Source organism: Pituophis catenifer, unplaced genomic scaffold (genome assembly GCF_029215685.1).
Source record: "Pituophis catenifer annectens isolate HBS135680 unplaced genomic scaffold, rPitCat1.0.hap2 SCAF_4, whole genome shotgun sequence".
NCBI classification, from domain to species: domain Eukaryota; kingdom Metazoa; phylum Chordata; class Lepidosauria; order Squamata; family Colubridae; genus Pituophis; species Pituophis catenifer.
In genome coordinates, this window is record NW_027256884.1 from 123,005,201 (window position 1) to 123,019,102 (window position 13,902).

General features: G+C 41.0%; 1 protein-coding gene across 1 annotated transcript in view; it reads right to left on the minus strand.

Moving 5' to 3' along the window:
• Positions 1-13,689, minus strand: part of TMEM135 (transmembrane protein 135) — a 178,667-nt gene extending 164,978 nt beyond the window's left edge. The window contains exon 1 of the mRNA XM_070944028.1: positions 13,549-13,689. Within this exon, the coding sequence (XP_070800129.1) occupies positions 13,549-13,689 (141 nt within the window). The remainder of the gene's footprint in view (positions 1-13,548) is intronic.
• Between the last annotated feature and the right edge of the window lie 213 nt (positions 13,690-13,902).

Genomic DNA, 13,902 nt, shown 5'->3' on the forward strand with positions numbered 1-13,902 from the left:
ACTAGAATTAACGTTATGGTTACTCACGTGCTTCCATTTCTGCTATTCCCCTACTCTTTTATGTCTCTCCTTGAATTACAAGACCCATCTGTGGGGAAAAATCAGGCTTCAAGAATCCTTCGTTTGTCCAAACCAGTCAGGTTTATTCCTATGCAAACTGGGAGGTTGAACTTGGAAGCCAGTTTGTATTGAAAAAGGGCTGGTTCTGATCACTTTTTTACCATGCAGGTGGTCCTCGATTGATGACAATTCATTTAGTGACTGTTCAAAGTTACAATGGCACTGAAAAAAGTGACTTAAGACCAGGGGTGAAATCCAGCAGGTTTTGACAGGTTCTGGAGAACCGGAAGCGGAAATTTTGAGTAGTTCGAAGAACTGGAAAATACCACCTCTGGCTGGCTCCAGGAGTGGGGAGGAAATGGAGATTGTGCAATATCCTTCCCCCAGGAGTGGGGTGGGAATGGGGATTTTGCAATATCCTTCCCCCAGGAGTGGGGTGGGAATGGAGATTTTGCAATTTACTTCTCCTGCCACGCCCACCAAGCCACACCCACAGAACTGGAAGTAAAAAAAATTGGATTTCACCACTACTTAAAACTGTTTTTCACACTTACGACCACTGCAGCATCCCCATGGTCACATGATCAAAATTCAGAGTCATGTGATCAGCTTCTGCAAACTTCTGACGAGCAAAATCCTCAAACTGGATTTAATTATTTTTAAATTATTTTAATTTTTATACTGCATGTATTTTAACCCTGGCTGTTCACCGCCCTGAGTCCTTCGGGAGAAGGGCGGCATAAAAATTTAATTAATAAATAAATAAATAAATAAATAAATAAATAAATAAATAAATAAATAAATAAATAAATAAATATCAATGGGAAATCCAGATTCACTTAACAACCACATGACTAATTTAACAAATGAAATGATTCACTTAACAACTGTGGTAAGAAAAGTCGTAAAATGGGGCAAACAAGCGGACAAGGTTATACAAGCTTATACAAGCTGACTTTGTATAAATATACAAAAGTATGAAAGCTATTGCTTAACGCATTGTAAGCCACCCTGAGTCTCCGGAGAAGGGCGGCATATAAATCAATTTTTTTTAAAAAAAAAAAAAACTCACTTAAGAGATTTTCACTTAGCAACATAAATTTTGGCCTCAAATTGTGGTCGTAACTCGAGGACTGCTTGTATTGCAAGTTCAAAGTAACTTTATTTAAACCTCAAAACTTCCAAAATGCCTGGAGTATTTTGGCAATCCGAACTTCTGCAAACTCCAAAGGGGAATTTTGAACACAGAATGGCTCAAATTCCAAGCTTTTAGACACCCCGACGTTTCCCTTTACATTTTCATACAAAGGAAACTTGTTCCCTTACATATTTTAAAACACTGATTGGTCATTATCCCCATCCTAAAATATCCTGACATGCATACTACCATGCTTCCCCAAAAATAAGACCCTGTTATTTTTATGAACCCCGAAATAAGTGCTTGGCCTTATTTTCGGGGAGATCTTATTATTTTGGGGTACGTGGAGCAAGACGGGGCTCCTCTTGCCATCTTACCTGATTTCCAGCTCTGTCTCCCTAACCTTAACCAGAGGAAATCTTAGCCAAGGAAAACAGCTGCAAATGCGTTTTAATATTTTCAGGGAGGGCTTATTTTGGGTGGAGCTTATTTTACTGCATGTACTCAAAAGCCCAATTGGGCTTAATATCCAGGGAGGTCTTATTTTGGGGGAAAGAGGGTAATTGATTACCTTGGTATCAGGGTAAATAACCTGTCTGTATAGAGATAATGGAGAAAGGGGCTTCATTTTTCATTACACTTCCACCTCTTCTACTTCCTCAGAAGTGTAACTTACTATATCAGTGAGACAAGTATCATTATCCAGGCTTGTTTTATTAGATGTAATTTAATTGATTAAATTTATAGTCTTGGTTTACAAATGAAAACATTTAAAAAATAAGAACACAACACACACAAAAAACATTATTCTACAAAGCCATATTCATGCCTGCAGTTTGTTGTTGTTTTACACAGTGTAACACCCTTGCTACTAAACTTTCCTATGCTATTTAGAGAGGGAGGTAGTGTAGGAAAGTATACCACCCTACAGTGGGAGGTAATAAGTTAGGACCTATTTGTTACAAGGATGTGATTTCGAGTGCCGTGAGGTATTGTTGTTGTTGTTGTTTGGTTGTTTTCCAGCACAATGAATAGCAGCCCTGAGTAGCATGGTGTTTCCCAATTATGTTTGATGACAGCCAATGAAAAGAGGTAAAGAGAAAGTTATTCAGCAAGGCTCATTAAAAGTAAAAGGTAAAGGTTCCCCTCGCACATATGTGCTAGCTGTTCCCGACTCTAGGGGGCGGTGCTCCTCTCCGTTTCAAAGCCGAAGAGCCAGCGCTGTCCGAAGACATCTCCATGGTCATGTGGCCGGCATGACTCAACGCCAAAGGCGCACGGAACGCTGTTACCTTCTCACCAAAGGTGGTCCCTATTTTTCTACTGGCATTTTTTACGTGCTTTCGAACTGCTAGGTTGGCAGAAGATCTCATTAGATCTGTTGTATAGAAAGAGATGCAAGCACTGGGAGGGTTAGAGTACTTTCAACATGCCTAGCACCATGCTTTCATTTCTCATTAGTTTAATATAAGCTTTTGCCTCACACAGTTAAACTTTACATTTCTTGCACGTACAAAGGTACTTTGTTTCCTACATGGTGTTTTAAAATGCTGACGGGTTACTTCCCCATCTTAGAATATCCTGACATGCATGCTAATTTATCACTTTAGTTTCTTTGTGCATGACCTAGCCATTCAAAGATAACGGAGGAGGGCATTTATGTTCCTACACTGTTTAACCCGCTAGCTTTCTGAACAAATCACTTATGTAAACATAGAGGGACAGACTTGTTGCTTGTTGTAACACAAGTTCAAACAATAGCTACCCAGATTTATTTATTTATTTATTTATATATATATATATATATATATATATATATATATATATATATATATATATATTTGGTAGCAAAAAATCAAATGCATTTAATAAAACTGAGAATCTTCCTTCACTATTACATAGCCAGAAGAGGGGAAAAAATATTCTTGGTAACTTTTTTTTTCCCCCATTCAATTTCCACCTGCAGCAATTGACAGTCTTTTAACTGGGTGTAATAACCACATGGAATAAAACATTTCAGGATACAAAGGCAGCTAATTATGCAAGCTCGACCACAGAAAAAACATTTTCTCTGAACATTTGTAGAATGGCCTTCCTTCCTCAATATTTTTTTTTCTTCTTATAATAAGAAATTGTGGTTAGGGCATCACCTGGGAGACTGTTTATGGAGATTCTCAGTCATTCGGGTCATGATTGCCCCAAAAGTGCTTTTTCAGAAGGCAACTGGACTTTCTGGTTTTTTCTCTGAAGACGTTTCGCTACTCATCCAAGAAGCTTCTTCGGCTCTGAATGGATGGTGGGGAATGGAGGGATTTATATTCCTTGCATCTTCAAAGAAAAAAACAAGAAAAGTCCAGTTGCTTCCTGAAAAAGCACCTTTGGGACAACCATGACCTGGATGATTGAGAATCTCCATAGACTTTTAGCTATACAATTTGGGATGAACACCTTTTGAATAGGATGGGAGTAGGAATGGATTTCCAGAGGAAAAATTGCAGACTACAGGAACCATTTGCACTACTCAGGTGACCCTGAGGACACAGACAAACCTCCAGGTGGCCTCAATGACTCTCTAAAAGGATGCAAATGACCAGCTGTCAGCAAGGAGTATAAATCCTTCCATTCCCCACCATCCAGTCAGAGCTAAAGAAGCTTCTTGGAAGCAAAACATCTTCAAAAGGAAAAAACAAGTCCAGTTGTCTCTTGAAAAAGTACCTTTGGGACAACCTGGGAGACTGCAAGTTCTAGTCCTGCCTTAGCCATGAAAGCTGGCTGCATGATTTTGGGCCATGGGCCAGTCACTGTTTTGGGAAAAATAGGAGGACAAAGGAGTATGAGTTATCTTTATTTGTAAGCTGCCTAGAATCACCAAAATGGGCGGCATAATAAGTTTAAGAAACATAATGAATACAGGCAGTCCTCAACTTACAACAGTTCATTTAGTGACCATTCAAAGTTACAACGGCACCAGAAAAAAAGTGACTCATGACCGTTTGTCAAAGTTACCACCCTTGCAGCATCTCCACAGTCATGGGATCTAAATTCAGATGCTTGGCGACTGGTTCATATTTATGACCCTTGCAGTGTCCTGGGGGGGTCATGTGATCACTTTTTGCGATCTTCTGACAAGCAAAGTCAATGGGGAAGTCAGATTCACTTAACAACCGGGTTAGTAACTTATCACTGCAGTGATTTACTTAACAACTGTGGTAAGAAAGGTCGAAAAATGGGGCAAAACTCACTTAACAAATGTCTCACTTAGTGACATAAATTTGGGGCTCAATTGCTGTTGTAAGTCAAGGACTACCTGTAAATCCTCACTGCATTCAGTAATAAAGACAGAATAAAAATTAAAATAAATAAATAAATAACTAAAACTTAGGGCAGATGGAATAATGCAAATTGATCCAAAGCTCGAACATACATTCAAATCTGTAACAGAAGGAAAAAGACTGATAGAAAATATATACCTGCACTTGATCTAATTAAACCTTAAAATTAAATATATTGAGGAAAGTATCTCAGAATCTCAGAGGAAAGGTGTCTCAGAGAAAATGAGGAAAAAGAACTATGTCTAGAATTCATTTTTCTCGGGATCACTTCTAAAACAATTTTAATGCAAATACAGTGTTACCCTGAAAATAAGACCCTGTCTTATATTTTTTGAACCCCGAAATAAGTGCTTGGGCTTATTTTCAGGGAGGTCTTATTATTTTGGGGCACATGGAGCAAGATGGGGCTCCTCTTGCTATCTTACCCAATTTCCAGCTCTGCATTTAAATATTTTCGGGGAGGGCTTATTTTCGGGGCGAGACTTATTTTAACGCATGCTCTAAAAAACCCGATTGGGCTTATTATCAGGGGATGTCTTATTTTCGGGGAAACAGGATAATAAGGGGGTTCATGAAAAACAAATATCTTCAAATAAATAAATAAATAGCTCCATCCCAAACTGAGAAACATCCCATTTTTAATATAACAAGAACAGAGAACTTAACTAATAATTCAGTGTGATTATAGAGAGCATTTGTTTATTCAGGAACAAAACTGTGGTTCACAGTATATAATGTACAGCAAACATATACTGTAGGTTATTTTTACCTGAAATATTTTTATATGCAAATTGAATACTATGGTTTATTCAAAACAGATAACTGCTTGCTCATCTTTTTATCAGCCAGCTTGTCACAGAGACTGATTAGAGCTGACACGCCTAAGGGAAGATTAGATGCAGGCTCTTCCTGGTCCAACATCTTTCCATATGGAACACCACTTACTTTCCTTTCTATTCTTAACCAGGAGGAGTTATTTAATAAAATCTTGTTCAATCCAAGTAATAAAGAGTAACGAAAGAATAATCCAAAACTCTGATTAGATATTTTTATTTTTTTTTTCCCTTTGTAGTGTAATATATTTGGCTCACCAGCTGGGGACCTTAAGTTCTAAATGCCGTTACTCCTATTACAAATTCCTTATTTCCCACACTTTTACCTATGAGTTTCAAACAAATCTGTCAAGTATTCAGCTAGAGAGGAGTAATTCGTTGGCTCCTGCACAGCAATTTGGACACTGATTGAATGTAGAATAGATTAGAATAACAGAGGTGGAAGGGACCTTGGAGGTCTTCTAGTCCAACCCTCTGCTTAGGCAGGAAACCCTACACCACTTCAGACAAATGGTTATCCAACGTCTTCTTAAAAACTTCCAGTGTTGAAGCGTTCACAACTTCTGGAGGCAAATTGTTCCACTGATTAATTGTTCTCACTGTCAGGAAATTTCTCCTTAGTTCTAGGTTGATTCTCTCCTTGATTAGTTTCCACCCATTGCTTCCTGTCCTGCCCTCAGGGGCTTTGGAGAATAGCTTGATTCCCTCTTCTTTGTGGCAGCCCCTGAGATATTGGAAGACTGCCATCATGTCTCCCCTGGTCCTTCTTTTCATTAAACTAGACATACCCGGTTCCTGCAACCGTTCTTTATAAGTTTCAGCCTCCAATCCCCTAATCATCTTTGTTGCTCTTCTCTAGCATCTCAACATCTTTTTTACAGCGTCCTGAGTTGGCCAATGAGCGATTTGATTTCGGACACTTTCCTAAGTAAATCAAAAGACCCAGAACTCCCAGAAGAAAAGCAGAAGTGATCTACAGAAGACTAGCAGAGCACATTCATGAACACCAACTAGTAGTCAGAAGACATGATGAAAACTCCTTAGTTTCACAACACATGGATAGACTTAAGCATAGTTTCAATTGGGAAATGGTGAGCATCCTAGAAGATCAAGCCAAGACCCAAAATGCTAGAGAATTCCTGGAAGCCTGGCACTCAGACAAATCGGCCATCAACAGGCATATAGACATAAACAACATCTACATGCCATTCAAAGGAGTCAATAAAAAACAAACAAAAAGGAAACAAAAAGGCCAAAACATCTCACCAGGAATCAATACCTAGGGGTGCAGAGATTAACACCAAAAGTAACCAACAACTAAACCAACAATCAAGTAAACAATACCCCAAACATGGAACTACTAATTCAAGATAAGCAAACTAATAGTAAACAACAGCCTAATCAGGAACACTCCCACCGACACTGAAAGTGCAAGCTACTAATATATAAAAGAGAGCAAACCCTACTCCCTTCTAACACTGATGTTACCTAGTTAGGTCATGAAACATCTGCAAGAAAACCACGAAGTGGAGACAGCACATTCCCACAACTCAGCCCTGAGCTTCAATCATTCTCTTCTATCGGTAATATTGATTTCTCGCAAATAACTTTTGTAAATCTGATCAGATTAAGTTCATATAAGCATAGCCAACTACTGTACTTTAATGCGGGGAAAATATTTTACATAGCTAAATTTCAACATGAACACACAGGCATTTCAAAAGCTGTTTACAAAAAATCTCAATCATCTCTGATATTACATTTTCCAGTTAAGTGATGTAACTTTTTAATGGCCAGGTTTGAGTAAGAGACTCCTTAACAGGAGCCAATTCCACTGAACAGATGTGGCTGTCAGATTTGAGTATAAGATAAGTTTCAATGTCGTATGTAATGATATACCTGTTGTAGATTCCTGACGGCTCCAGGATGTGTCTTAACACAATCGTAACATGTATGCACAACAGCCATTTCTCCATGGTTTGATCACATGATAGAGAAGAGATTAGTGCAAGCCTATCAGCACGTCGAGTCACAAAAGTCACTTCACCCACCTGGTAATCTCATTTGTTGCAAAAAAATTACTGAAGATAACTGTCTATAAGCTGGTTAACATCAGCCTTAATGTTGACTGGCTTTAGCGTACCCTACTCTTTTGCCTTTCCACAGAGGTCAAAACTTGGCTCTGTGGCCTTGGGTGGGAGGCATAGAGGACCATACAACTGTGGGGCTGCCTGGCCCCATGAGGAAACACACACACACACAAAACCCTGTATTAACTAATGCTAAATGATTATCCTGAAATTTTGAAATTTTGTTATAATTTTAAAATATCTTCAATTAATTTTAATATTGAATGTCAATTTTATATGTTACTTATATATTGATTATATTGTACACTGTCCAGAGGCTCTCCCTGAGGGACGGATGGACGGACAGATGGATGGATGAACAAGGTAGCTAGCAAGGCAGCAAGGTAGCTAGAGATAGATAGATAGATAGATAGATAGATAGATAGATAGATAGATAGATAGATAGATAGATTATGAAAACTCAACAGTGATTTATTAAATTAATATTTAGACAATTGTAAGAGAATAACCTCTTACCTTGGACCATAAAAAAGGCTGAGTGCCAAAGAATTGAGGCCTTTGAACTCTGGTGCTGGAGAAGACTCCTGTGAGTCCCTTGGACTGCAAGGCGATCCAACCGGTCAGCCCTAGAGGAGATCAACCCTGATTGCTCTTTCGAAGGCCAGAACCTGAAGAGGAAACTCAAATCCTTTGGCCACCTAATGAGAAGGAAGGACTCACTGGAGAAGAGCCTAATGCTGGGAACGATGGAGGGCAAAAGAAGAAGGGGACGGCAGAGAATGAGGTGGCTGGATGGAGTCACTGAAGCAGTTGGCGGGAGCTTAAATGGACTCCAGGAGATGGTAGAGAACAGGAAGGCTTGGAGGAACGTTGTCCATGGGGTCGTGATGGGTCAGACACGACTTCTCAACTAACAACAACAACCTCTTACCCCCCACAACACATATTTTTCTCTCAAGAGACAATGCAACAATATTTTCATCTCCTTTGGAGAACCACTGTCAGAGAAAAGGCTCCTATCACAAGTCTATGCTGGTTCCTTTCTATTCTTCAGAAGTGCTGATTCTCTTCAAAATATAAGTCACAACCTACGATTAAAATATTTATTCAACCTTGGGAATCTTGTTCAAGATTAAAACCTTAAGATTAGGCTCATACGCTGTGCTTCCTCATAGTGCAGTAGATCTGGTTTTAGCTAAGCGTATTCCATAAATTCATCCACGGTGACTTGCAGGCTAGGCTCCACACCTTAGCAAAATGAGAAATCCGGTGACCATAATGACTGAAAGAAGCTTACTAAGCTGTCCAACCTTAACTATTGTTTGATTCATATCTTGTGTATGCTGGGCTTTCAATGCTATTTTGCACAAGCAGAGCTATTATAATTCATAAACCACATGGCTTAATGTAGATGTGAATCCAAGTGTGGTGAAACTTATTTCTAGATATCTATGTATATAATTATGGGTTATAAATTGTTCTTTTCCAGTTCTTCTTGTTACAATTCCTCTAAGCCCCAACAATATAGCTAACAATTGCAATTAGTGCAATGCACTGTACATTTGTCTGCCCTTGAAGTCTACCCGGAAACTTCAACCAGTCCAGAATGCAGCAGCTCGCACAATAATGGGGGTCCCTAGGTTTGCCCATGTAACACATTTGTTGCACAAGTTACACTGGCTTCCCATTTCGTTCTGGTTGCAATTCAAGGTGCTGGGCATCATCTTTAAAGTCCTGTATCGCACAAGGCCAGGTTTCTGCAGAACTGGCTTTTCCTAAGGACATCTAGTCATCCCATACGTCAGATAAGACCCTTCCCCTAAATATTACCATTTGTTGGGAGCTAGGAAGCTTGCCTTTTTCTGTGGCTGCCCTATGGAACACTCTGCCACCTGCAATTTGGCAGGCCTCCACCTTGAGAAAAAAATTAAACAACTACATATTAGACTAGTGATAGCTAACCTTCTTGGCACCAAGTGCACCCGTGCATTTGTGCGCATCCCACGTGCATGCTCCCCGTCCCCTGTGCATGCTCCCCATCCCCCGCACACACACACCCCATGCATGCGTGGCAGAGATCCAAAGACCAGCTAGCAGGCAAGAGGCGCACATGCATGCGCGGTGGGGCTGGGCTGGGCTGGCATGATGGCTGGCGTGCCCAGAGAGAGGGCTCTGTGTGCCACCTGTGGCACGTATGCTATAGGTTCACCACCACGGCATTAGATGTTTGACTTGGCACCAGGTTTTTGCTGGTTTTAATGTGTTTAGCTTTATAATTTGTAATATGGTTCAGTGTATTGTTTTAACTTTTGATTGGGAACCTCCCCAGAGTTGGTTATAAGATGGTGGCTATATAAATATTTTAAATAAATAAGTTACATGACTTACCAACACTTCTGTTAGGATGTTAAGGATGTTAAGGATTCAATTTGAAATCTTTCAAGGTAAAATATTCGTTTTAACCTGGGCTTTTGATCTACTCCTGTGGCTACCACCAAAACACTATCAGCAATGTTCAATCAAAAAAATATATAATAGACAAAAACTGATCATCAGAGTGTACGCATAAACCTGGTTGGTTTCACGTTGTGCTAAACCATAGTTTATTGACAAGTTTGCATAATTTCCTAACTGTACTTTTTAGCTGCTAAACCGTAATCCCAAAATATCAATCATTATTACTTGGTATGAGATTTTATTTGGAGCATTGAGTTCTTTAATTTTTTATAGTGGGAAGTATTTTTTTTAAATAGGAGGTTCTATAAATTACATTTAAAGTTCATTTTTAGCATTTCAATGGCTGAAAGGATCAGGTAGGACATGCTTTTGCTTATTATTCTGAAGCAGATCCTAGTTAGAATAAATCATTCCAGAATTAATAATCTGAACACCTACACAACAGCAGTATTTATTTCTCAGTCTACGTTCTTCACTAGTACATTCTGTCCTCACTGTAACACCGAATCTTGCTTCTATGAACTGACGCCAAATAGAATATAGTTTGCCCACAACGAATGTTGACACTGATGATACCTTTAAACTTTGAACATCCCCTGAGCTAGGCAAAGATAAACTGAGAGATAGGAAAGGAAAGGTCACCAGGAATTTTACAGGTCTAGAGGAGGCAGCAAAGAATAAACTTGGGGACATAACTGAGATACATTTGCCTTTATTTCTTAATTATCAACCAGGTCTTGTTTATTATTTATTTTATTTTTATCCCATCTTTATCATTTTTATAAATAACTCCTGGTGGTGAACATAGCAATAGCACTTAGACTTACTCTGTTTCCCCCAAAATAAGACATACCCTGATAATAAGCCCAATCGGGCTTTTGAGCGCATGGCAATAAGGCCAAGCGCTTATTTCAGGGTTCAAAAAAAATATAAGACAGGGTCTTATTTTCGGGGAAACACGGTATATACCGCTTCACAGTGCTTTACAGCCCTCTCTAAGGAGTTTACAGAGTCAGCATTTTGTCTCCAACAATCCGGGTCCTCATTTTACCGACCTCGGAAAGATGGAAGGCTGAGTCAACCTTGAGCCAGTCAGGATCGAACTGCTGACAGCCGGCAGTCAGCAGCAGTAGTCTGAAATACTGCATTCTAACCAGTGCGCCCCATGGTTCTTATATACAGTACTTAATACTCCTTCCTCCTCCTCACAAGCCTGCCAGGTGAGTTGGGCTGGGGGAGAGAGAGAGACAGCACAACTGACCCAAAATCACCCACCAGCTTTCATGCCTAAGGCAGGGGTAAGCAACCTGCAGCTCTGGAGCTGCATATGGCTCTTTCATCGCTCTGCTGCAGTTCCCTGTTGTCTGCTCCACCATTGATAGGGCTTTTGGTTAGGACAGGTAGAGGAAAAAGGATGTCGTGCTAGGAGGCAACTCTGGTGGGGGAACCAGACTTCCCGTCGGCTTCAGAATTGAAGGGGGGGCTTCCGATTAGGACTTTTGTGGCTCTTTTAAGTGTTTAAGGTTGCCGACCTCTGGCCTAAAAGAAGACTAGAATTCAGTCTCCTGGTTTCTAAGCCACCACCTTACCCACTACACAGAACTGGCTCTTTCAATGGTATGTTTTCTTCCAATAACCAGTGATTTTGTCTAATAAATAGCAGTCCATCTCACAGAAACAGCTATTTTACTCCTCTCAATTCAAACGCTTGGTATATACACCCCACATTGCTCAATATCTTCTGCACAAAAAGAAATACAAGTATCTGCTATAGTACTCTTATAGAAGCTGAATAGCTATGGGCTTAATAAAAGATCAAATCCCCCTAGAAACCCCAAATCATGTTGACATTCTTGAAGAAAAAGTGAAATAAAAGCATAATAGGACTCTCTTCCCCCCCCCCCCCCCTTCCGTTCAATCTTGTCCAATTCTCAGAAACTGCCTGGGCAAGTTTCTGTAATTTTCTTGGCAAGGTTTTTTAGAAGTGGTTTAACATTGCCTCCTTCTCAAGGTTTACAGAAAGTGACTGGCCCAAGGTCACCCGTCTGGCTTTGTGTCCAAGGCAGGACTAGAACTCAAGGTCTCCCAGTTTCTAGCCTCATGCTTTAACTACTACGGCAATCTGGCTCTAAAAGGACTCTGCAGCACTTCAAATCCAATACGCTTAAGACGACACTGGGATATAAATGCAGTACTGTCTGCAACTCCTTAAAGCAACTGTGTCTTTTTCCAGGATTATGCTGCTTGTCATGTGATCCTGGAAAAAGACACATTTCCTTTAAATCAGATTTAGAGGGGGTGTTATTTTCACAACCCTGCAAACTCAGAAGTGCCTTTTTGCCCTGGAATCTGTAGACTCGCACACAGCTTCAATATAAGGTTTTTTGTTGTTTTTAAAGTGTGCCTTTAGGGAAAAGAACAAGAGTGCATGTCAACAACTATATATAACATTAACCAGCCATATCCTCAATTAACTTTTTAGGTATATTTTATTTACCGATTTATGAGATCACCCAATTCAAACTCCAAGCAGCATTAAAACAGAAACATATAACAATGATAAGGATAACAGGAATACAACTAACAACAAACAAGCAGTATAACATAAAATGCCATATAAAATGATAACCAAGCACATAACCAAGCACACCTCTGAAGGGGGGGGGATTCCTACTCAACTGATCCCTAATGCTTGGGGGCTTTTCCAAAATCAAGGCAAGTTAGGGCCTGTCATATGCAGTATCAGGGACAATCACAGGAAAGGCACACATCCCAAGTCCCCTAAAATGACAAGGCTTAAAAGAAAGAACACGGGACATGTCCTCCCTGTGGCAGCTGTCAAGCCACCAGGTCCTATGCAGGTGTGCAGCAAAATATATACACCGTTGGCAGAGATGCCATTATATGACAAATTCTTTGTGTGTATCCAATCACACTTGGCTAATAAAGAATTCTATTCTATATCAAGAGCTATAGAGGATAGAATCGCAGAATTGGATGTCGTTTATTCCCATTCTATTCTGTCTCTACTTATATGCGATCATGGGCATCTTTTTTTAGGAAATAGCAGTCAACAGGAATAACACAATAGATTTACTCGAGAGCCCTGGAAGGCAGGGACGGACACATTCAGACAACAGTCAAGGCTTCAATCAATCAAAAGACGAGCTGGAAGGGACCTTGGAGGTCATCCAGTCCAACCCCCTGCTCAAGCAGGAGACCCTATATATATATATATATATATATATATATATATAGGGTCTCTCTCTCTCTCTCCCTCCCTCCCTCCCTCTGTATACACACACACACACACACACACATATATATATACCATTTCAGGCAGGTAGCTGTCCAGTCTCTTCTTTAAAACCCTCCAGCGATGATGAAGCTTGCCATTAATCTGATATATACATATATTATATATAGGGTTACCCTTGATCGCCACAACCAACCCACTTTCCAGGTGCAGGTGCCACCTAGGTTGCCCCTGGCAGGCATCACACACCTGTCACTCAGCCTTCCCGCCCACCCACCCACCCCAAAAAAACATTCTTCTCCCACTCCACGTCCATCCTACTTCAGAGGGTGAGAAGATGGGGCAAAGCTGGGGGAGCGGGGGGGGGGGGGCGGCCTCTCACCAGGTAAAGGGTCCCATAGATGCGGAGCGACTCTCCAAACGCCCCTTGGGTGATGTGCACGAAGGCTCGCCCGCAGTGGGGGTGCCAGGTGTGCCCGATCTCGTAGCAGTTGTGGGGGATGGATTTGCTCAGCGCCGCCATCTTGGCCCAGCGGAGGGACCCGGAGGAGGGGGGGTGTGGAGGAGGAGGAGGGGGGGAGAGCGCGTCGTGGGAGAACGGCGCGCGCACGCGCACCCACCCCACCACCACCACCACCACCACCCAGGAGGCCGAAGCAAGACTGACGACGACGGCGCGCGCGCGCGAGAGAGAGAGCGAGCGAACAAGCGAGCGCGCGCCAAGGAGGGACAAACT